This window comes from Rhopilema esculentum, chromosome 9, assembly GCF_057945365.1.
Source record: "Rhopilema esculentum isolate cy_ngs chromosome 9, ASM5794536v1, whole genome shotgun sequence".
NCBI lineage: Eukaryota > Metazoa > Cnidaria > Scyphozoa > Rhizostomeae > Rhizostomatidae > Rhopilema > Rhopilema esculentum.
Genome location: NC_142823.1, coordinates 924,942 through 950,600, shown reverse-complemented (window position 1 = coordinate 950,600; position 25,659 = coordinate 924,942). Strand labels below are relative to the sequence as shown.

At 38.3% G+C, this 25,659-nt stretch overlaps 2 protein-coding genes across 2 annotated transcripts in view; both read right to left on the bottom strand.

The window, feature by feature from the left end:
* Positions 1 to 366: 366 nt before the first annotated feature.
* Positions 367 to 6,230, bottom strand: LOC135689066 (phosphotriesterase-related protein). The gene is made up of 6 exons (XM_065206172.2): positions 6,040 to 6,230; positions 4,616 to 4,781; positions 3,344 to 3,596; positions 2,411 to 2,536; positions 1,514 to 1,855; positions 367 to 600 (listed from the first exon to the last, which is right to left on the bottom strand). The coding sequence occupies exons 1-6, from the start codon at positions 6,062 to 6,064 to the stop codon at positions 463 to 465; spliced, it is 1,050 nt and encodes a 349-aa protein (XP_065062244.2). The 5' UTR covers positions 6,065 to 6,230; the 3' UTR covers positions 367 to 462.
* Positions 6,231 to 7,720: 1,490 nt separating this feature from the next.
* The window catches only part of LOC135689222 (uncharacterized), a 41,492-nt gene continuing 23,553 nt past the window's right edge, over positions 7,721 to 25,659 (bottom strand). The window contains exons 14-23 of the mRNA XM_089110124.1: positions 25,110 to 25,379; positions 22,921 to 23,183; positions 21,993 to 22,295; positions 20,726 to 21,044; positions 19,380 to 20,306; positions 18,657 to 19,012; positions 15,318 to 17,417; positions 14,309 to 14,532; positions 13,096 to 13,943; positions 7,721 to 11,933 (exon numbers count right to left, since the gene is read on the bottom strand). Of these exons, the coding sequence (XP_088966250.1) occupies positions 8,863 to 11,933; positions 13,096 to 13,943; positions 14,309 to 14,532; positions 15,318 to 17,417; positions 18,657 to 19,012; positions 19,380 to 20,306; positions 20,726 to 21,044; positions 21,993 to 22,295; positions 22,921 to 23,183; positions 25,110 to 25,379 (8,681 nt within the window). The 3' untranslated portion in view covers positions 7,721 to 8,862. The remainder of the gene's footprint in view (positions 11,934 to 13,095; positions 13,944 to 14,308; positions 14,533 to 15,317; positions 17,418 to 18,656; positions 19,013 to 19,379; positions 20,307 to 20,725; positions 21,045 to 21,992; positions 22,296 to 22,920; positions 23,184 to 25,109; positions 25,380 to 25,659) is intronic.

Below are 25,659 nucleotides of genomic sequence, written 5' to 3'. Positions count from 1 at the left end.
TGCTATAATCAAACTTCCGTATATACCAATCAAGAAAAGCAAACAAAATGATTTTACGTCACATTTAATCAACACATCTGCAATAATCAAACTTTTTTATATACCAATGAAAAATAGCAAATTAAATTATATTACGTGACATTTAATAAATTTTAATGCTGTTTTATGTTTTTCGTATATATCATCTAGATTTATCAAAATGAATGTTCAAAGGTACATTTTTTATCACAAACTTTGTGATACATTGGTAAACCTCTCTTTCTTAGAATTGACAAATCTATAAGGAGGTTGACATTCTGGTATCATCATATCTGTGGTAGAGTTTAGACGCAGCAGGCAGTATATATATGGATGGAAAAAACAGTGTTTTATTCAATACATTATCTTATAATTCACAATAATAAACACTAATCTAGTAGCAAAAATTGTCAAATCCGTCATTACAAAAGCCAAATCATTGCTTCACTTTGAAAATGTCAGCCATCTTCTTGGCGTGCTTATCAGCATTTTGTCGACCTGCTCCTGGGTGATACCTCTTTGGAGCATTTTTGGCACCACATTGCACAAAATGTGGGAATATCCATGACCACCATACTTTACCTTGAAGATAAAAGGCATAAAATGCATTAAAAGGGGATACACATTTTACAGGTTTGACAATAAGTAACAGCATTGTAAACGAAATGGTCCATATTTGCTTCAGGCTTTGCAGTACTTTTCCCACAAGTGATAATACGGTAGAAAAAAGAAAAAGTACAGTAATAATGTTCTAAGTACAGTAAACTCCCGATGACTTGAACATCCAACGAACTACTCTAATGAAATGGTTTGAGATAGCGTATTTTAAAGTTGGGAATCGGGGGTATTTTTATTTGAAAGTATTTGGCAAGGGGAATCCAGTTGGACTTAACGGATGTTGGAGTTACCTGGGTTTTGAGTAATCGGTAGTTTCCGGCAGGCGTGTACAAGCGGTTTGTTGTTTGATTGAAAACTCATCGTCATAGAAGCGATAAATGATTAAACAATTTCTAAAGTGTGTGGTGCGTAAGCCCTTTTACACAAATCATTGAATTTCTGCAAGCAAACATCTACTGCCTGCATAGGGCGAAATATAAATAAGTTGCAATTTAATAAACAAATTCTAATAATCACCGCGAAACAAAAACGAAAATCTTTCAGAAATACAACCGATTGATTATTGCCGAGGCTCGATGGTCTCATTTTTTGGCTCTGGTGGTCTTAATGCTGCTCTTTATTCAACATTGCATTAATTGTTTCTAGGACCATTAACAATAGTTTTGCATAATTTTTTTAGTAGCACTGTTGAGTATTTGATAAATTCTGCTCTGTTATGTTAACATGAAAGTTGATTAAACAACATTGCTTTTTTTCCTTCCAACTTTTCACCAATGGCTCGGCATGTTCTTATGTCACATTTTTGGAAAATCTAGCCTCGCCATTCCTATAGATCGCGTTAGAGTGTCTAAACCGAACAGGTATAAAATGCGCCTACCAATCGGTGTCTTGTGTGAACATCGTGCGCAATCACTAGCTGATCCTCAAAGCCTTGATCAATCAAATGCTTGATTCGGTAAATTCTCTGGGCATCACTCAGAAAGTCCACTGCAAGGTTATTCTGATAATGCGATACTTCAATGCCAAAAAAGTCATGCTCCAAAATGCACCCTGTTTTTGCCAACTCAACCAATCCACTATATTCAAAAATGGTTCGATCCAAATGTGACATAACGGTTTTTGTGACATCACCCCCTGATTCTTTGATTATATTAACAATCTCCATTGGAGAATCATGGTGCTTGCCGGGGTGGATGAGTAATGGTGCACCAGTGATTTTCTAAAAGGTAAAAACAGCCAATGCTTGCTGTGGCAATGTTGCTGGACTAAAAACACTGCAGAATGCCTTACTGCTTTACTTCAGATGCCATACCAGCTTAACACATATTCAGATTAAAAATATCATAATTGGAAAATTCGAGAGAATCAAGATTCGTTCAAGATAAATTCCTAGGAAGCAAGCGTTTTTTAAAAAAACAGAGCTGTTCAAGATTGCTTTGTTTTTCAGTTCAATATAATTTTTAGTGATGAAGTAATGAAAAATATTTTCAATTTCAATGAAACAACCCTGAAATGGCTAATCATGAAATACATCTGAATCTTCTAAATCAGTTGAATTTGTTTCACATTGGCTGAGATATCGATACTTTAGCAAACTTCAAAATTTTAATTGGCCACATGTGACCAAATTTTTAAATTATGTAGCTGATATTGCACTTTCAGATTTATTTTTTTAATCTTTCAGGTCATGTGGTCATGTCTAGAAATTCTTAAAATTTGAATATTTATGATGTCACACTTGATGAATCCATAGCAGTCAAAAAGGCATTCAAACCTGCGCTTTAGATGCAGCAATGAGACATTTCCTTTCCAAATCGGTCAGTGGATAAGTACACCCAATTTCACCAATGACGCCCCCCTTGATGCCATTTCTCCCTTCTTCAATATCCTTGACGATTTCCTAAAAATGTACAAAATTTACCACATTAGCGATCAACATCAACTCTTACAAATAAGCAAGGAGTTGATTTCAGGTAAGTTTTTGTCAAGTCAGAAAATAATGAATAAACTGAGAGCCACTAAAGCCATACTTGCTAATCATCAAGTCTATTTGGTTGTTGAGGCAGCATGTACTCAAGTTAAAGTTTGTCAAGAGTCAAAGTGGGTGATAGTGTAACATATCATGATTCTCACTTGTCAAAACATGTCATCAGGCGGTATGCTTTTTTGCAATTTGTGAATATTTTCAAACTATGTGAAAATGCAAAATATTCCAGATTCAAGCAAATCCTGATTTTGTGTGATGTGTCTATGATAAAAAAAGCAATGATATGCTTCAAGAAAATCCTGAATTTTAACAGCAACTTGTGCATCTACTAAGAAAGGTATGCTGATAGAAACAGGTATGTAGAGGGTGCACAGGACCCCCCAATATTCTAGAAGGTCCCCAAACCAAAATAATTGCAGATCATACTGAGTTTCAAATAGTCTGCACATTTTGCCTCTCAACCCTTTTTAGCCATGACTATGTTTGTGCATTACCTCTGTATGTTATTTTTAATATATAATCATTTCTATATGTTATTGATAAAACTTTTAGCTCCCCTGATAGATGCCTTGCAATTTTAAACTTTCTGTTACCTTTAACATAAATCTGTAAGTTTTCATGAGCAATCCTCAAGGTCTATAATCTTCCAAATAACAAATTCTATTAAATTCTAAGCTCACAAATTAAAATATGTTTAAATCTACTCTGCCAGACGCCAACCTGACAAAGCTCATCAATGCTGGCATCTTTTGCATACTCTGGCAACGTAAAACCCATGTAATGGCCAGCTCCAGCAATGATGTGGACACCAGTAGATTGTGAAACCTCCTTCAGGAATTCCCAGTCAGGATTTATTCCAACAGTGGTTGCCTCTACAATTGATCCACCCCCATTTTCTTTGAAGAAGCCAATTTCAGTGATCATTGACTTTATTGTCTCGTCACCCAACTTCAGGTTCTCAATGTGACTGTACCTAAAAATCAAATTTAAAAATTGGATTAAACCTATATTATTCTTAACATTTAGTTTATTTTATAATGGTTATAGCACCTTGATGTAACATTAGTCAAGTTTGCACGTTTTCAGCACTTGAAAGAATTTAAACATCTAGATCATCCTTTATTTTGAAATCAATTTTCCATTTCCTGGATAAATTTTCACCAGCTAAAAGTACCTTTTAGAAAAAGTTTCCACAATAACTGCTTCACCAGCTAAATTTTCACCAGCTAAAAGTACCTTTTAGAAAAAGTTTCCACAATAACTGCTTCAACGATGTTCTAAATTCTCCCTTTAATTTGTTCATTTTTAGTGTGCAATGTTTTCTTGCTTTGAAAGCATACTTAAATAGCCAGACATTGAGCTCCATGGGTGATAATCCTCTCACATCTTTATCATCAGGGATGCGCAACAGGGTGTTAAGGGGGGCAGCTGCTGCCCCCTAAAAAAGTTTCCTAATGACATGTTGTGACTTGTTGTGTCCATTCTCGTGACTTTTTAGGAATTAAAATGGCATCATGGTTTTTAAAGCAGCAGAAAACATTCATGACAAAACACAAAATTAAATAACAAGATCTTAATAATTTGTATATTATTTTGTTCTTTATGCACTTTCTTACCCTGCCGTCAGGGATGGCACCAAGGGGTGCACTGGGGTGGACATGTCCATTCCACTTTTTTTAAGATCAATTTTCTAATTTTTCCAAAACTGGACAAAAACATAAGATGCAAGTTTTCTTCTTTGGGATGGGAACTTCTTTCCATTTTGATGATCATTTATGGTTCTTCTTCAGATCTTAGCTGACATAGAGTATGATGTGTTTTATCATCAGTTTTGTAAATAGTGTAAAACTAAAATGATGATGATCTATAAGACACAGCTCATTGTGCTAAACAGTAGGTTCTTAGAGTGTGGTTATTGCCTTTCTTTTTTGTTAAAGGTTTTTAGCAATAATTAACTAATAAACCTGTACATACTACAAGTTTTTGACTTACGGATATTGCCTGATCCAACCAAGATTATCAAGACGTATTTCAGGATCCCTTGCTCGCTCTTTGTCAGAATCTGTTTTTGGTTCTAAATAGCAGCACATGTATTGAAGTCTGATATGCTCATGTGTTAGGGTCTTTCCAAGTTGATCAGGTGAAATAACACCACAAACTAAGAAGAAGTGCAAAATGAATCACCAAATACTCTGGTAAAGGCACATAAAACTACTCCAAAACAGCATCAAATTACAAATCACAAGACAAGGAGAGACAAGATAACAACAGGTAAGATATAAGATGTACGTTTCAATAATCTGATGTTTTGGTACTGCCAAATTCATGCAATTTGAAAGTAAGAGTAACACAGCTTATTGCATATTGTGGAAAAAGCAAAGCTGACTTGATAGGCAAGTTTCAATTGCAGGAATGCAATGGCGGTGCCAGCCACTACGCTCTGGGGGTGACAAAACAAAATATTTTAGACCACGCCCCTTTTAGCACCAGAAAACTCTCTTTTACTAACAAGGAACGCAATTTTTACCTGAAGGGAATGCTAACAAGAATTTGTCACTAAAACATGGCCTGCATGGTAAACTCCCATGCCAAATTGCAGAAAAATGGCTGATTACTTTTATTGCATATGTTTGTAGCTTGGGTTATTGTTAGTACACTTCTATAACTTTGTTTGAATCTAGTTCATTTGCAACATTAAGTCTGTTTCTGCTCTTCTTTAAAAAGATAAAAAAAATTTGTTTCTTTTTTATTCAAATTTAAAGTAAATGAACAACTAGGTATAGCCCATGTTTCTTTTAAACTTCTGGAATTGGAAAAATATAAAAAGCAAGCCATTATTTCACAAAAAAATTTCAATCCTATTGACTGAAACATTTATATTTTGGAAATAATTCAGCGACACTCTATTCTTATACATTCAACTCAAACCACAAAACTGTTCCTGCTACGGGCCTATAGTGGTTTGTTTACTTTATTAAATATCCAAAGTTAGAAAACGATTGACAATAACTCCGATACTATGTGAAAACGGATAAAGAAGAGTTGTCGAATACATAAATATAGTCATCTGTTAGTTTTATTGGTTTCTTTATCTTTTTCATGTTTGAAAATTTGACACGTCAGGTACATATTTGACATGAGGGGTACCATTTGCAGGAGAGCGACGGCTCCGGGGCCCACTATGGCTGGATATTGGGACTTTGAGTGCTTCGATTGAAAAAACTAGAGAAGCCATTTCTAGGTTGAAAATTTTATTGAAATTTTTCAAAATTTGAATATTTTTTAGAATTAGCCACTGTTAAACAAATATTTTGGGTTTAATTCGAGTTGAGTTCAGTGACGACCTGCCTGATGGGACCCACCCACCCCTGAAGAAAGTTTAACGATTTTGTAACGAAATCGACTTGTGTACATACCTGTCTGGACTTTTCCGGACGACATTTTTGACAACTGAAGTCTGACAACACGAAACAGAATGTCTAAGGGCTGCAGCGTTCGTTGTCTATCTTAAGGACGCACAACTGAAGCGAAAAATTCAGCCCAGCTAAAATGCAACATAAGTTTGTAAACCTTCTCGCAGGTAAACAATTGACTTCCTCCTTAGGAAAGCCGAGCTACCACCTTAGGCAAATGTCTGGATGCTGACATAAACATATTTGCAAACACCTAGCAGGCAAAAAGTTGTTATCATATATAAAATCGTATTAGTATTCTCTGTTCCGGGCAATCTTTTATCTTCGCATTTGCCAAAAATAGATCACAAAATTGGAATATTTATGCTCAAATTAGTCTGTGCCAAAAATTCAATGTTTTTTGGGCCGTCAAGCAACCATTTTCAAAATTTAGCTTTCCTATACATTTCAAATTAAATTTTTTCACTACAGCAGCAAATTCCGATCAAATCTAAAGAAATATCTAAATATTCAAAACAAAGTAACTCGCCACCGACCGTTCCAAACAACCAGTGGCCGAAAACAAATTTTCTTGCTTCCTCTTTAATTGGAAAGGTCTTTTCAGCATTTTTTATTTATTTGATAATTTAGTATAGTAATTTATCTTTTCCCATCTTTGGGCAAGCAGCTTTTTTCTCAACGGTGGCTTTTTTTGCAAGTGTGAAAATCAAAATCGATCTGATCAGCCAAATGAAAAATCCAAATCTGAAGTCCATTTTTGAGAAAGGTCTGTAGTTAGCTAGCAGCAGAATCGATGATATCAAGCCGGAACGGTGAATATAAACATTAATGCTGTTTTTGGAAAAAGTTGCGTTCTCTTTCAATTCTTTCTCCTGGTTTCAAACTTTGGCAAATGACTGTAGAGATAAATTTATCCTTACTAATTGCTGCTCATTAACCAAAACGTAAACTCCTATGTAAGAGGTATATTGTTATCCCTTCTGTCTTTATTTCTAGGCCAACAGGGCAATCAAGTTCTTGAATTTACAAAATTTCGTTGTTCTCAGTTTTATCGCGATTTAATAGTTTCTAATTTTTTTGCTTCGAGTACTGAAGTTTCTTAATTTTTTCTAACTGTCCTGTACTCGTTTCTTATAGCCATTTTCTTATAAAAAAGTGAGTGTAACCTCACCATCCTTGCGATATTTACATGATTGTCAATGGATTCATACAATTTGATTACATGAACTTTCATGCACTTAAAAACCAGTACAACAGTTTAAATTATTTTGGCAACCGAACCTTCCTCATTTTTTGTCAAAATTTTCCTTCAAACAAAATTTCCGGCTTTGTGTGCCTTTTGCATCATTGTCTTTTAAGGCTGGATAACTCACAAAATAAAAACATTACCGAAATTGTAAAAATTCAGAAGAGACAATTTATACAGTGTTCTGGTAATAAATGGTCTAGGGGTAAGTTGCGTTTGATATTTAATTCGTTCACTTTTGATAATCAAACAAGAACTTCCGTTTCACAAATAATTTCAGATACTATTCTGTCTTTACTGACCATTTTAAGACCGTATAACAATCTGCAAAAATCGAAAAATGCTTTTATGGGACCACAATTTCTTGGACAAAAACATCGCGGATCGCGTTACACATAATGTTCAAGTTTTGAAAAGGAGTCATAAAAAGTCGTCATCTTGGTATGACATTAAATTTTATAATTGCTAAACTGAACAGAACTACACTGCAACTCAACGAAACCGAAAATTACTATACTGAACTTTTCTTGTAAAATACTTTCCCTGATAAAATTAACCTTCATCAAGGACTTCAGCAACTGGTCAAAGGAACCCACTGATAGCACGGTTTCTAGAGGGACTTCGGGTTTTAAGTTCCACATTTCGGTCAACTTGAAGCAAAATTTCTTTATTTAGCATCTGATAAATAAATTCTTGAGTTCGCGTGGTGAATCAAAATTTCTGGAAATGCTTACGTGTGTGGTTTATTTACAGCTAAACGCTAACGAGGAGGACTTATTATTATCTATTTATTATGCCATCAATTCTAATCAAGTGGTGCACACGGTTAATGCAGAGCTCAAAGACGGAACGGACTTAGCTCATTTTTTAAAATGCAATATAATTCGGCAACAATAAAGATTAAAGATGACTGGAAACTTCGACCAGGAATAACTATGAAAATAGCGAGAACAGACAAACTATACTACAACAAAAAATACTTCATTTATGCACAAGATCATTATCGCATAGACAGCATGAGGAAAATTACAGCGAGAAGCATCAACTGAACAATACCTTAACTTATTACATCAACTAGACAGAAATATCTTATTCTGCAAAATAATCAGGCAGAAAGGCTGACTTTTCATACTAAGATCGTTTGAGAGACCAGGGCTTGATTTCCTGCACCAAGGCTAATTTTTCGTACTTATATTATGTGAGTGGCCAAATCTGGATTTTCTTTAAAACAAAATATGTCTTATTTCTTCTTCACACATGTACAGAAGGTACCAATTTAGGCCCTTTCTGTTTAAAAATATTCAAAAATGGTCTATCAGCGTCGTCAAATATTCAAATGTTTCTCTAGCAAGATAACAAAACGTCTTTATATACTTTACAAAATTCGAAAATACTCTTTCAATATTACACGATACCTTAAAATAGATTATGAAAAACAGTCTTTTGAATATCAATCTATCCGTTACGCTGTCCTATCGCCGCAATTAGCAAAATTGTTGATGACGTCATGTAGGCAATGCGCGGCAGACCTGAGAACTGCCGCGACAGAACCCGATAATTTTTCAACGTTTTTGGAGTACTCAGCAAACACCATTGGTTTTGTTATTGTCTTTGATTCCATAACCCTTTTCAATCATAAACTGGTTGACAGTCGACTCGATGTCAGGAACTTTAACAATTACATCTAACACATCATCTTCTTTGTGTAAAACATCAACCTCGAGCACTTTCCTTCCGCAAATATCCGAAAATTCATCGATTGACTCTTCCGACCAACCAGCATCTATTGCTTTAACACCATGCAGACTGCACTTCACGGCCTGCCGTGGCAGATCGAAGAATTCCGGCTCTAGCTGTCTCATATGATCCAAGTGGACCCCGTCGATATTTCCATAGTCTATGAACTTAACCATGCAGCTTTCCTCGTCGCAAATATTAACCACTTCCCCACGGTACCACTCGTTGTCTTCTGAGAATCGCGCGCAACAGATTGTGCCGGCTTCTGGGGCTTGTGAGAAGCCAGACATGTCACCTTGGGAATAGCGAGAACGTATGTTGCTCATAAGACCTATCAGTTCACACGCCGTATCATCAAACTGGCACCAAAACAAAGAAGGAGACACAGGGTGGGACAAATGCAGAAGAAGAGAACAATCTGGTTCAATGACCCGAGACTTGATACATTTTAAAGATGATTTCCCGGCACTTGACAAGGAAGTCGGAACAAATTCCTCCGCCTTGACGTTCAATGGTCCAGATGATGCTGTAGCTTCGGATTCAGGCATGACATCTCCTGTTGTCTCAATTTTTGATTCCTCCTGCTCTTCCTCTGCAGCCTGCCTATCAAACTTTGCGTACAGCAAGTCGTTAATTGACGCTTCGTGTCCTGCTTTATAAAACATACAGTCATAAACATCATCCACCTTACCGACCACCTCTACAGTCAATCCATGATCAATCATGATTTCATGAAGCCATACTAACGCTCTATCTAAGTCAATATCCGCGCCAAAAACATCATGCAACTGACATGCGATTAAAGTTACCGGAAGTGACGTGAACTGACTGGTCGCAGCCCTGACGTTTTCCTTTGTTACTTTGTCTTCATTTCCGTAATCGACAAAATAAACTCCGACCTGATTATCTTCCACACTCTTGACTTCTGCTCTATACCATACGCCATCTTCTGTAAACTTAGCTAAACAGGCAAGTTCTACTTCAAAATTTTCAATGTTAGAAACAGAGTTTTCGCAGTACGCCTCTATTTCTGCCGAAAGGGATTCGAGCTCAGTATGGAAACGCGATAACTGACAGGTAATATGTTGGACTGAGTCAACATGCACGGAGAATACACTTTCCTTAGCCCCTAGCTCCAATTTTGGCTGCACAAACCTATGAGCGATTTCACTAACAGCAGGTACCTTATCAGCATCAGACTGTGTCACAACTTCTTGTTCCTTAGTTTCCACAGCAACGGATATGTTTTCAACTTTTTCTACATTTTCTTCTGCGTTACTAGGCTCAGCTGGTGCTTCTTCTGTTTCCAGAGCAAATAGGGCGTACAGCTCGTCATTAATGTTGCATTCGGCTCCAGGCTTAAACAGGATATAATCATACAAAAGATCAGATTGATCGACAACTTCACCTGTCAACTCTTGTCCAATCACGTCAGTCTGAAGCCACTGTACTGCTGCATTGACATCAAGGTCTTTGTTGTGTACATCATGAAGCGAGCATTTAACTGCAGTGGCTGGAAGCGTCATAAACTCTCTTCCTATTACTCTAGTGTTTTCTTTCAACACTTTATCCTTATTTCCATAATCAACGAAATGAACTTCTACGTCACTCTCAATTACGTTGACAACTTCAGCTCTGTACCAAACGCCGTCCTCGGTAAACTGTGCTAAACAAGCCATCCCAACTTCAAAGTTTCTAGGCCGGTCAGCAGAGGTCTCACAAAACTGTGTTATTTTCTCTGAAACAGCATCAAGCTCAGCCTGGTAACGCAACAATTGGCAGTACATTTCGTGCAATGAATCAACATGAACACAAATCATATTGTCTGTGGCACCTTTCTCTAGATTTAGCTTGTCAAACTTAGCAATTTCAACGTTGGTACCTTGACTAGGTGCATCAAGTGAGTTTGATTTATCTGCCTTGGAGTCACCTGCTTCTTTCGACTGGGTAACCTCGACAGCAGCCTCCTGTACAGCAGCCTCTTTTACAGCAGCGTCCTGTACAGCAGCCTCCTGTACAGCAGCCTCTTTTACAGCAGCCTCTTGTACAGCAGCCTCTTTTACAGCAGCCTCCTTTACAGGATCTTCCTCCATCGCCCCCTCCTGCACAGCTACCTCAAACAACGCATAGAGCTGATCATTAATAGTTCCGTCTGCACCGGGTTGTGACAATATACAGTCGTATGTGCCATCAATTATTTCAACAACTTCAACATTCAGCTCCTGCTCAAGAACGTTTTCCTGCAGCCATGTTATGGCGGCATTTACATCTAGATCGTCATTATGAACATCATGCAGGCTGCATTTGATTGACGTCTTAGGAAGAACACTGAAATCGCCAGTCAGTGCACGTGTCGCATTCAGAGACACGATGTCAGTGTTTCCGTAGTCAACAAAAGTGACCTTCACCTTACCATCAAGCACCTCTGTTATAACTGCCCTGTACCACATTTCATCCTCCGTGAAGCGCGCCAGGCACACATTACCAGCCACTGGTTCTGCTTGGCTTCCACCATCTCCATTGCAATACGTCTGCATTTGTTCAGAAAGGATGTCCAGATCAGGTTGATAGATTGTAAGCTGGCAGTAGACTTGGTGTAGTGATTCAATATGAGTACAAATAGCATTTTCCATCGCTTTCACCTCAATAGATGGATCCACTAGTTTCATTACTTCTTGTCCTGAGCTATCACCCTGAGCAATGTCCTTTTTACCGCTGCTTCCTTCTGCCAAATCGGCGGTAACAAATTTTGTTTGCACCAAAGCATTCACATCATGGCCATCAACAAATACCTTGGCTATACAAACTCCAGCATCCACCCTTTCGATCACAGCCACCTCAACCACTGCCTCCAAAAGTCTCTCCTCCAAAAATGTCTTAACCGCCAGATTTTGTTTGTTGAACGATGCTGTTCCTGCAAGATAATGATTGCAACACTTTATCACAAGAAATAAAGGTATGCTGTTATTACTGTTGTTGATGCTGTTGCATGTAATCGTTTGAATAGTTGAAAAGGGAGGAGTTTGAAATGAAAGAATGCAATTACACGCATTTTACATAATACGTAGTTTTGATTGATTGTCATATCAAATCATCCAAATGATAATAAACAGCTTTATTCTATGATGAAAAGGGATTGTGGTAAAAGAAAAGAGAATTGTCATTCACTGAAGGCATTCACACCGAAAGTTAGAACAAATTCAACCACAGTTTAAAATTAGGCCCGATTATGTCATAATTCGAACACGCCACTTATAAAATAATATGCCTTCCCAACTACTTTTATTGACAAGAAAAGTTTCTCGAGGTTCTACTCTGTTTGGGACAACGTTTTTGACACCTCACACCAAAGTAACAGCACAGTAGTGCCCGAATCGTTACACAAATGACGACATGATCATTTAGATTAACCATTCAGTTAATATCAATGGTGGACCATATTTTAAGGAGTCAATTTATTTTGTAAGTTGACAAAAGCTTTGAATTTCCAATCATTTATCCACCATCCCATAACAGAGACACTTTCACTGGGGATCATGAAAAAACTGGTGGTGAGCGTCAAATATCAACATAAAACTCAAATTCTGTGTCAATCGGCTGATCAAGGAATGTTTCCCTTCAGAAAGAGCTGTGACCGTTTATAAATTGAGTAAAACGATGGACTAAACGATGCATTCACCCTGAAGAGCGTTAAGGAAGGGCTCTCAAAACTTTCTATGCGTAAAATATATAGCACATTTTGATACATATACTTTCCGAACTAATTTCTTATTGAACTACGCTGCATTGGTAATATATTTAAACCATATTTTTAGTGCATGAATTGCTGTAAATCACTTCTTCCTTTACCTAGCAATTTTCAGGCCACAAAAACAAGAACTCCAATGAGAATTTACATGGGGTGGACTATTAGAAAACAACCTTTGTTGTCTACACCATTGCTCGCAGAACCCGATAAAGAATCAAATTTTTCCGCCAATAAAGATATTTGCCATGCGTGTAGATAAACATCGCCAAAAAATGTTGACAGACAGCTATAGAAGACAAGACAGGCGTGATGCAAATGTTAAACAAACCTTCAAGAAGGCAGGCGAAGCTTGCTTTGGGCAACTTCAAAAAGGGCTCTGTAATAGCCATGATCTGATTTTTGTTTACAATCCCTTTGTTTCCATAGTCAACATAACGCACGGTACACTGGTCCCCTTCTACCTTGATAATTTCAGCGCGATACCATTCGTTGTCATCCGCAAACTGGGCAAAGCATGCCATGCCGACTTCAAACGTAGTAGCTTGGCCTGTTTCTTCTGCGCAATAATGCGATATGTGCACCATCAGTTTTTCCAACTCCTCTTGTACATTTGAAGGTTGACAGTGCACTTGAAGAGCATCATCAACAAAACAACAAATGGCCCCAATACTGGGCGAGCCATCCAGTTCAACTTCTTTCATTCTTGCCAGCGCCCTTTTCTCATCACTTACATGGGCAGATTTTTCCTCCATAGTGGATGACGTAGTGACTTGACCTGCATCAGTGTCTCGCAATGAAGTGGAGGTAGCCTCCTCCAAAGGGACAGCTTCCTCTTCTAACGCAAACTTGTTGTATAATCCGTCATTTACAGTCTCTTCACTTCCCAGGTAACTCATGTTGACCTCAAAACATCCATTTGCATCTGCTTTTGTCATAAACTTGAAAGAATACTCGTTGTTGAGGCAGGAATCCTCCAACCATTGCTTCCCGGCAGAGGCGTCAAGATCTTCTCTGTGAACGTCGTGTAACTTGCATGTGATCCCTAAGGCTGGCAACTGCATGAACTCTTCAGTCATTTCTCGAACGTCTGCAAATGGCACTTCATCCTCGTTTCCATAATCGATGTATCTCAGTTTCAATATGTCACTCGAAGTTGATAATATCACGGCTCTATACCTGAAAGATAAGAAGAGGATTTTAAAAGCCTTGTAAAAACGTGAACTATGGGCAGAAGGAGCTTTAACGCTACAGAAACAAAACTTTGAAGAACCAAATGATGTCATTGAATACAAATAAGACAAGAAGAATGGTAACACTGCGCTATCAAGAGATATTTTCAGCATTCTCATTAATTCCTTGTAGCTATCAAACTTGATAATTATGCAAATTCATAAATGAACGAAAATGAACAAGATTAACTGACTGTCTTCAGAAATTAAGATTTTAACAATATTAATTTTTAGAAACTTCGATAAATTGAAAATCTAAAACAAAAATGCAAAAAATAAAATTCACTAAAGAAAAATAATGAGCCTTCTTACCAGCCCCCATCAACAGGGTACTTTCCAAGGCAGCATTGACCAACGTACGGCTTAGTCACAGGTCCGTCAGAATTACCACAATGCACTGCGATTTTATCCATCATTTCGTCGAATTCATTTGAGTACCTGAGCACGTGAGCCTCGACTGTGTCAAGTGATCTTACAAAACTGCACAGCATGTTTTCTGTTGAGTTGACTTCAAAATCAACTTTCGAGTATTTAAACTAGAATAAAGAAAAGTGCGAGATGCAGTCTGAAAATGGATTTAAGCTGTCCAACAACACAAAATCGCAGTAAACGAAATAAACAGCGTGGGTACGAATGGTACTGCGAACAGGCTATGCATGTTGTTTGAAAGTTTTACTTGACCACACTAAACAGAAACTAACTCACGTTTGTTTTGGCAGGTAGGGAATTTTTTTATAATATCTAGGTCTTGATAAAATAATATGCTAACTCTTATAATCAGTGAAAACTGTCCCACCTTTAAGAACAAAAACAGATGGCATCGGTCAGAAAATGGTGAATAGAATTTAATCTTGGGTTTCTTTGTCCACCATCTTAAGAAAGATATTTTGCTTTAACTAGCTGGTGCTTTGATCAGGGCATAAAACCGGAATCATTACTGTAATAATTACCTATAGTCAATACTGTATATACATATTATATAACTGTTATAATTAAAATTAACCCTGGGAGGCTCATGCAAAACTCTGTGCAAAACAGGGTCTTATTGAAGAGAGGAATTATTCGATCTTCTTTTTTGGATATCCATGAGAAAAACAGGATAAAAATGGAAACGACAAAGAATCTATTAAAACAAATTATAAGAAGCTATATAGAGGTGCTCTAATGCAAAAAAAAGTTATAATCGGTTGGTTCATGCAAGGGGGTCTTATTGGGGGCTTAATAGGGAAGGGGATATTGAAAACTGAATGAAGGGGGGCTTATTCAAGAAGAGGTTTATTCAAAAGAGGGTTAAACTCAATTGCAAAAGTATAGTGATTACCTTCTTGGCAGGAGCAGTAGACGTTATTGAGGTGTCACTTTCTTTCGGCAGTGTAGCTGAAAACTTTTTTAACACCATATCTTTGATCGACTCTCCAGTAGCTGATAAGGAAATATGGGCAATAGCTGAGGACTCGCCAGTAACATCCTTTACGTCAACAATCAGCTCTTGATTGACGCATTGCTCTTCCAGAAATGAAATTACGTCTTCTCTCACTGGGATTCCTGGCACAATGCAATCAAGACACGTGACCGACAGCTCGAGGTCAACGGGTCTTGCTTCTCGTATATCATCCAGAGGGACATCAGCTTCGTTTCCGAAATCAACAAACTTTACTGTGATTGCTCCACCAACCTTAACAATCTTCCCCCTGTACCACGAATCGTCTTCTGGAAAGAGCGCCAAACAAGCCTGGCCTACAACTGGATTCGACACCTTCTTGGAAATACCGTCGCAATATATGGATATGTCATCCATTAAGCTACCTAAGGGTCCTTCGTACTTTACAAGTTGGCAGGAAATGTGCCCTGTTGGCTTGACGAATGTGCCCAGAGCCTCGTATTTCGTTTCTTTGGCTACGGTCAATTCCTGAAATGAGGCTGTTCCTTGCGAGCTTGATTTTGCTGGCCTCTTTGCTTCTTCTTCTACTGATTTGCCAAACAAATCGTTGATATTATCGCCAGTGCTCTTGTCCTTCAAAACAACAGAAAATGATTCGCTGTTTGATGAGATCACATGCAGGGAGAACGTCTTGTCTGCACATCTACCTTTAAACAACTCTTTTTCTTGGTCGTTCCATGTGCCTGTTGCTGGCTGTGCGTACGCTAAGCAGCACTGAACTGCCTGCAGTGGCAAAGTTTGCATGTCCTCGGGAATTTCTTTAATGGCTTCATTCTTCACCCATTCTTCGTTTCCGTAATCAACAAACAGTAGCCTTGCTTCTCCCTGCCTCATTTCCAACACCGTGCCTCGGTACCAACTACCATCTTCACTAAACAGCCCAATACAACTTATTCCTTTCTTCACGTGACCCAGCATCGGCAAAGTACCCGCACGCTCGCAAATGGTAGTCATCAGGGCTTCAAATGGAATTTCATCCTTAGCCAACTGGCAATAAAACTTGCTTGGTGAAGTTCCATCAAGGAAATAGGCATCATAATCGCTTTCGATTTGCAATTCCGGTTTCTTAAAACTTGCCACATTTGCACTTGGACCTGGATTCGAAGGTGCCTTTTGCTTGGAAAGTTCCTGGGCGATGCTCTTGTTGCCACAAATCAAATCAACCATATATGTCCCACCTTGTTTCCCTATGACTTTCAGCGTCAACTCCTGATCCATGACACGGTTTTCAAAATCTGTCGCCGGTCCTACGTCACCAACCAAGCTGCACTTGACAGCAAACGCTGGTTCTTCCAACAAATCACCAGTCAACTCCTTCAGTTCTGCAATTGCAACTGAATCAAAATTGCCGTAGTCTACAAATTTCACTTTGGCGTGCGTTTGACTATCCAAACATTCGAGAGCAGCTCTGTACCAACCACCATCGACACTATACTTTGCAGCACAAGGTACCCCTGAGGCATATGACACAAGTCCACCTGCAGATCCAGCGTATTCATGGAGCCTTTCCATAAGGGCATCCAGCTTGCCAGTGTCTTCGCTTAACTGGCAATAAAACTCCTGCGCAGTAACAACATAACTGACAAACACCTTCAGTTCAGTGCCTGAACTCAGTGTTTTGTCATTGAACTCAACGATCACAGCTGGGGACTGGGCACTAGAATGCGTCATAGCGGCAGCTTTCTTCGTCTCTGCTTGCAGGCCAGGGTTTTTTGCCGATTTGCCAAAGCTAAGTGCCTTGCCATCAAGACATAAAGTAACAGTATTTTGTCCACTTGAGTCCTTCCCTTTAAATGCTACAGACACAACCTGATCCAGTGTAGTATTGGCGAACTTCTCGATGTCATCATTTCTAGACTGTTGAACGCCAGCAAAGGAGCATGGGATTGCTAGACGCGGGACTTTGAGCAATTCAGCGGGTACTGATTTGACGTTAGTTCTGTCCACCATATCGCTGTTGCCATAATCGACAAATCGCACCTAAAAATGGAGTAAGGAATTCATAATAAAACATTTTGCTGTGAAATATATACACGATGCATTTTCTGTTAGACGAAGCTTGAAAACCTTTGCATCGATTAGTTACTCAACAAATTGTCCAAGTAGGATTCTCGATTTTATCATCACAAAAACCAATCCCTGACAGACATTGTTGCAATTTCGCACTACCCTCGCCCCCATTTTGTTCACATTTTGATACCTCTGTCATTAGGGTACACTTGCTCACACTTTGAATTGGGGAAGGGGGTAGATGTTGGACTATTATGCAAGTTACCGGGCACGTGTTTAAGGGTTTGTCCCCACAGCTCTGTTTAAAGTTGTGGCTTCTATTTTAAGATCTGAAATCCATGCCGCCCATGTGACAACCCCCTCCCTCTACCATAACTAAACAATTCTAAAAAGACTGAGAAAATGACTAATTCTACGATAACCCTGTGTTTCTTGAAAAACAATTACGTATTTTAAGTAACATTGTTTGTTTAACAGTTGTATTTAGCTTTGAAAGGTTTTTCTATTTTTTAAGCGTGTTATCGATATTAGTACATTACATAGTGGGTTATATAAAGTTTGCATTTTAGCCTGAATTCGTTGTGCCTACTTTAATTAAATCAATGATAATATCAAAAACAACAATAACCAAAATATAACTATCAATATAAAGACATAAGTCGAATATATAGACTTAATATATCAATCTATACGTCAATTCCATAAAGACGTCGATCCTCCCATTCTAACTAATAAATCCTGGCTTCCAAAGTCGACCCTTTAAGTAAACCTAGGCAATCAGTTGGATGTTTAAAAAAAGCAAGCAACAGAAATGAAGAAATCCGTTGCCATTGCATTCTTCAATGTTTCTCTATCTCCGTGTGTTGCAGAACATACTATAAACAAAGTATGCATGCCTTTGAATGGAGAAATAGTCCACTTGTCGTCGAACATTGCGAGTATGAGAGGTTACAAGGAGGATAGCACTGCCGAGGGGATCATCAAACTTGAAATATTATTTTTCTTTCTGGAATACAATTCAAGTTTACAAAAACTTTCCAATCTTTCACTTCACTTTTAGCCTCTGATTTCTTGACGCCAGCTATGTTTCTAATCTGAAAGCCCCTCTTCCCTTAGATTCCTCGATAACTCTTGCCTCTGTCAACCAACCTTTACATCAACTGTGATTTGCAAAAGTCTAGTAATGACACAGAATGCAAGCGAACATACCTTTATTTTACCCCCAATTGTTTCTAAAACTTGTCCACGGTACCATTGGCCATCCTCGGAAAAAATCGCACAGCAAACTTGCCCTTGTACAGGCTGGTTAAGGCTAGGAAAGTTACCCGCTTTTGCCACTTGGGTAGCAACGAGATTGAGGTCAGCCTCAATATGACACGGCTGAACATAGAACTCAGTCAGGGCTTCGATGTGAGAGATGTAGCAATCGAGGCTGGCGCCAGGGTTTATCTTGATATCAGCAAAGGCAGTTTGTGAGTTTGATGATTGGCTGCAAAACTGTCTGGCAATCGATTCATCTGCTATGGCTAATTCGAAAGTGTCAGATCCAAGAGGTTCCAGTTTACCTTGAATTGAAAAAACGTAAAGCAATGATTTATGAGCAGGCAACGCCAAGAAAAGGCACAAAGAAAAGGCACAAAGATAGGCTAAACTATTGAATTTCTCTAGAAAAATACCGTCACTACTATTATTTGTGAGCAAAAATCAAAATAGTAAGTTAAAATAATTTTTCAACTATGACACGAAAATCAAAGCATCTATTATCAAAGCATCATTATCAAATATGGAAGTTTCAGGTTATTACATGGTTAACGACATGAATTAAAAATTGGGGGGGGGGGCGAGAGATAATGCAGAGGCCAACGAACCTGTATAACAGCCCACAATCTTGTAACTGTACAGTTTTTAGCTAACAAAAACAATGGTCCGTACCTTTCAGCGTTTTGTCAAAAACAATCTCTCTGAATTTCTCCAGACCGCTCTCATTGGATGGCATCTTTGCGTCTTTCAAGGAACATTTGATGGAAAACGACGGGATGTTCAACATGTCTTGAGGTAATCGGAAAAGTTCACTGATGCTCTTTTCTTCCGCATTCCCGTAATCGACGAACCGGACTGTTACATTTGAACCGGTCTTCTTCTCAACTACCGCTCGATACGGTGCCTGGTCTTCTGAGAAAATAGCAATGTATGGGAGCCCGGGTTCTACAGTTTGGATACCGGCTTTTTCCTTTGGGACTTCTTCAAGCTTTTGCATGAGCTCGTCAATCTTATCGGTATCTGAAGCGTCTTGAATGTATATTTCAGATAGAGAGTCTACATGTGTGACGTAAAAACTAATCTCGACACCTGTCTTGGGCTTTGGAAGAGGCAGTCTTGCACTTGCTGAATTCCTTAGAGGCTGACGTACATCTCTCTGAGGACCAGCGGGGGAGTTCTTCTGCGTTGCAAGTTTTGAGGTTAAGGCCATGCCAGATTCATCACGAAGCTCGACCAGGTATTTCCCACCCTGTTTCGCCTTCACAGCCATACTGATTACCTTGTCTCCAGTCAATTGCAGTAGGAGATCTGCCGCATTATCTTTCCACATTAAATTGCCGTCGTCTATTGAGCATAGAAGGGCGTGCTTTGGTTGCTCTAGAAATTCCGATGCCGATTCTCGTAATGATGCCATCTTCACCTCTTCGAAATTGCCGTAATCTACAAAACGAACTCGGGCTGAGCCGCTTCCACGTGCATCCTCGATTTCTCCGCGATACCATCCATTGTCTTCACTAAACATGGCACAAACTGCTTTTCCGGTTGTCACAGATGAGACTTTTGGCAAATTGTTGACCTTCTTTGCGATTTCATCCATTACTGAAATAGAAAAAATCTTGAACTGTGAAATTGACATGGGGAGAGAAAGAAACAGCTAACAACTCCAGAAGGTTTATGCTGAATAATTGCACTCTGTTCAAAATCCCGTTGCACTGAAAAATTATTAGACACGCAATTCTGAGTTACAGCTAAAAATGTAAAGTTATCACAAATCGATATGATCTTAAACTGCAATAATTCAGATCAGAATGGTCAGAAAATGCAATAATTTTGTCTATTAGCCTTTGGCTTTTTGGTTTGTAGTTAATTTTTAGTTTGTAAGCAACTCAGTGCTGAATAGGCACTAAAGAAAGGTTGCAAATTCTGACGTGACTTTGGTTTGCTATCCTTGATTTGGCTGTAACAAACATATATATATATATGTAAATAAAGCCGCAAAATGTTTCTGCAATACTCACAGGCATACAAATCATTCTCTGTTCGTGTCAATTGACAGTATATGTTACTCATGCCATTAATGTGTGCCACGTAGACGCTTTCCACTGCGCCAACATCTAACTTACGATTGTTGTACCCCTGGTTTTGATTTGACGAAGCTGCTGCGATCCCAATACCTTGACCAAGAGCTGTCTCAGCAAGGCTTTTTCCATCTTCGAAAAGCGAGACTTGATATGGGGGTTGTTTTGTATGAAACTTGGCGCTGAGTACTTTGTAATCGAGCATTGATTTAAATCGATCGACGCTGGATTTTTCCCAGTTTCCTGATGTAGATGATATCTGCAAAACAACAGAAATATTCATCGATTCTCAAAGGAAGGGGGGAGGTTGGTTTTGGAACAGAGAAACTCTACTTATCGAGAAGACATTCTCTCAAAATGGAGATAGCGAGATTAAATCCCCTTTCTCTGGCCAACAGAAATACTTTGAACTAGAAAGTGTTCCAAGAAAGACCTGCAACTCCCTTTGCTTAACATTCAAGCTACGTTGGATAAGCGATTCGAAATCTCTGCGTTCTGAAGTGTCGAGCCTTGTCTGTCTGGCACTTTGCAGTTTTGAAAAGGGGAATTTTCCGTTTTTGGTAACACCCATTATATCATTAAGAGCAATGGTTTAGATTATTGCATGGAATTTAGGGTAACTGAATATATCATGTTAAGACTATAAATACATTTTATTTATAACAATCATCATTTTTCAGTGAATTATAGCCCCATTACGTCTTTAATTTTCATAAACTTATGAATGGTTCTGTCTCTAATCAATTTTATGTTCCTTCCCGACATTAGAAGTAGCAAAATCAAACCGTTTCTTAACTTCAACTCAATTTTTTAATGAAAACGAACTTGGTTCAAAAGAAGATTTAAGCAAAAGTTCTACCCTTATTCAATCAAAGACCAGATTCGTATCAAACGAAACACTGCTCACAACACTTCTCTTATGGCACTAATAGACAATGTTTGGAAGAAACCAACTGGCAAAACAAAATAAACAGTTCTAATGATGGGTTTTTCCACCTCGTGAAACAGTGAACGAGTCCAACTTAACGATGGGAATAAATTTTTGTTCCCTACGTTTCCCCTGTTGTCAAGGCCCCAGAAAGAGCCTTTAAGGCAACAGTAACTCCGAACATGAGAAAAACTCTGTCCTAAAGGCATTCACTATATTGATGCTGTATTGTACGTGTTAAAAAGCCATGGCATTAGAATAAACAAACCAATCACCTACCCCAGCTAACGAACAGTGTAGACCATAGGCCGCATCTTTCAGGAATTCCCCCTTCAACTCTTTCAAATCATTCAATGCAACCACCTCGCAGTTCCCGTAATCAATGTACTGAACTTCAACTTTCGCTCTATCGACAACTTTTACGATCCTCGCTCTGTACCAGGCCCCGTCTTCACTGAACTTTGCCGCACAAAGGCTTCCTTGTTTCGGTGACGTCATCTTTAAATCATTAGGCCCAATATTCACGTATGTATCTTCCAATTTTCCCATTAAAATCTCCACTTTTTCGGCTGCAGATGTTTGCTGTAAAATAACATGTTTTATTGAAAATTGCAAAAAATACCAAGATCTTTTGAGTGATACTCCTCTTAGCCCAAAAAACAAAAAGAATGAAATCAAGATCCTTTTGGTCTAAAGCCATTTAGGCCGAAAGATCTACCAATATTTAAACTTCATCCTTATCACCTACATCGAATAATATAGCACATGGTTCAACTTCTATGTGCTCAAAATAATAGACTCTAACACAAGCCGTTTCTTTGCGACACTTGCTTCAATATCTTCGTTATAAACATTATAAATTTTGGATTAGCTAAAGAAAGTGGCATTTGAAGCAACTTAGCATCACCATTTACAGAGTTCCTTTACTACCGAGCATCGAAATTCCCGATACATCCAGGGTCGTCACAACTAAATACATAACAACAACAGAGAGTATATTAACAGTTGCCTGATGATGGCACCAGTCGTAAATTCAGAGTAGCAACTGAGAACCATCCTATTCTATACAACAAAAGCGAATTTCTTTTCTAAGCGGTTTTCTCGCATATGAGAATAGCAGCCCAGAACTGTCTATCGTTCAAACCAAACTTTTATCGATTCTTACAAAAAATACACAAAGAAATCATTAACGGTGCAAGAAAATCACCTGACAAAAGAACGAAGATGGGTTCTCGACAAACGTGATCTCAACATCTTCTTGTTCTTTGACATTGACAGTTGGGATCTCTGATGAAGAACCTTGGACAGGCCCACCTGCAGAGCTAGCCGCACCCACAGAGCTAGCTGCACCCTGGGTTGGAGCAACGGCCTGTGCAAAACCTTTTTCTATCAACAATTCCGCGATACTTGTTTGTTTTTCTCGATTAGTTAAAGTGTCCAGTAATTCGACGTGATGTAAGTTGCTTTTGTCTGAAAAGAGAAGTCTACGATTCATTTTTGAAGACAAAATCATCTTGAGCAATACGATAAGGTTACGTATGACAAAAACATACTTAGATTAGAAGAGCAAAATATATGCTTGAAGTTATTTCTAAGAAGAACGATATCCCGAACTCATTCAGCATCATCGAAACTGGAAAAAATAATACTAACAACTTATACAGAAAACAAAGATAAATAAGGAAAAATAGTAACAATTGCATATTACATATCTGCAAATAACGTTTTTCTATTCGAAACTTCTCAATTCTGAAAGTGAGATTATCCGTATTACAAAAATTACTATAATGCCATTTGACTGACCAATATAAGAAATTGAAAATCAAGAACAGCAAAATTCGATTCAAGCTTCCGGAAGGCCCATTCTGAAGAGATTTATTTTATATTGCCTTTTTCTGTTGAAATGATATCATATTTAATAGTGCCGGACACCTAGAGGGCGAGGGGGAGATCGCCCCCTCCAAATATTTTGGACGGCAATGGTGATTTTTTTTTTAAAAAATGGGAAAATTTGACGCAACCTTATCAAAACAATAGACTTGTCCCTCACCCAATATTTGACCAAGGTCCGCCCCTGATACTATGCATTACGTCACTTTTGTTATAACACGCATTGTCAAATCTAGTCTATCTCAAATCTAGAAAAATATGCGAAAGTAAATGGTTTCAAAATTCTTGTAAGGAAACAAAGCGCAATGATGTTTTTCCTTTAAAAAAATACAACCTGATTTTATAGCCAGGACTTTTGTACTACAGTAAAAGCTATATCTTCAGGGGCAAAAAGGTGGCCCCCTTTGGAAGAGTCGCTATTTCAGTGGTCTCCCGCTTATGCCTGTGGTTTTCCCAAACGGAAATCTGGCGACAAGGGTAGATATTTCCAGTAAAAACTTGGGTGCCCGAAGTTACCCTGTGTTATAATAAGCGGCCTCCCGCAGATAAAAAACGGTCGTCCCGGGCGCGAGGGAGACCGAATTGTCCATTCCTGTTCTTTCAGCTGGGAAAGCAATTTGGATCCATTCTGCTGATCTGAATATTTCCATTTCATGATATTCGGTTTAATCTTATATCCACAAAAACAGGTGTTCACCAAACACTAATTAGGTTTAAAGCTGTATCTAGATTTGCGACTGGCCTAACTTGGAAACTTCTGTTTGTTTAGAAATTACTTGTCTGGGAATCTTGCGACTGTTGCAAAATAAATCACATTATCGGAACCGAAATTCAATGATATCGTAACAAACAAATTGATTCGTTTATAATGGCCATTATACACTGAACATCTTAACCGAAGGAGTTCAACTGCAATGGTTAATTCAACGCAAATTAAGTTTAGGTGAAATTCGCCAGATGTGAACCTTTAGCAAATTAAGGTTGCAGAGATGCGTGTACCCGTATTCCATAATAATACCCTACTGGGGTGTATTGCTGGGAAAAAAGAAGGGGCACTCCCAAAAATTTTCAAAAAAATTCCCACAACAGGCCTTTTCAAGCTATTGTATTTATGATTTTTAAAAAACCTGCAAAATCAAAGCTGAATAACTTTCTTCAATAGGATCGGGCAATAAAATGGCAACAGAAACCCAATTAGCAGAACTTCAGGAGAAGGGCGTTATAATATGTCCACAGAAACCGTTTCATACGTTGCCTCATTTCCTTGTTAACCTTTCAACCACAAATCCTAATCAATTTATAAACTTCAAAGAAGAACAAGGTTTTTATTTATATTTTCAATTTTCCTACTCTTGATAAATATTTGAAAACAATTTAAAAACCCAATTTAAGAACAGACAGAAAGGCCATCAAACTTTAAAATTTTGATAATATTGACATTCCGGATTTTCTGACGACTTCTGTTTTTGGTTCAAGGTTCAATTTTGAGTTTATATACTTGCATACCTTTTCTCTTGACCAAAACGATCAACTGCTTTTCAACGACCATATTGGAAAACTCAGTTATACAAGCTTTTGACCAACCACTGCTGCCTTTGGGTCTGACGTCACCAAGCGAACAAACAAAGGCCTGCGCTGGCAATGACATAAACTTTGCATACATTGGTCTGATGTTGTCACGTGAGACTGTTTCGTTGTTACCATAATCAACATAGCTGACGTCAACCTGTTGGCCTACTGCACGTACCAAAACTGCCCTGTACCAAAGATTGTCAACTGGAGGAGAGGAGGAAGAGAATCAAGACACTAGCTCACTTAAATAAACCATTGCTAGGGCAACTGAACTTATAAGGCAAACTGGAGATCAATGGGATTCTTTGGGGGGGGGGGCAACCAGCCCATTCTTGAAATAAGGTTTACCAGGTTTCTTTAGAAGTGAACAAAATTTTTTGGGTAGTGGCTGTATTCTTTTTTTAAATATTTATCTGTTTAAAGCAGCATTGATAGGAAGGTGTAATACTGAGATCAAACAAATGTAATTCTTTCTGTAATATCA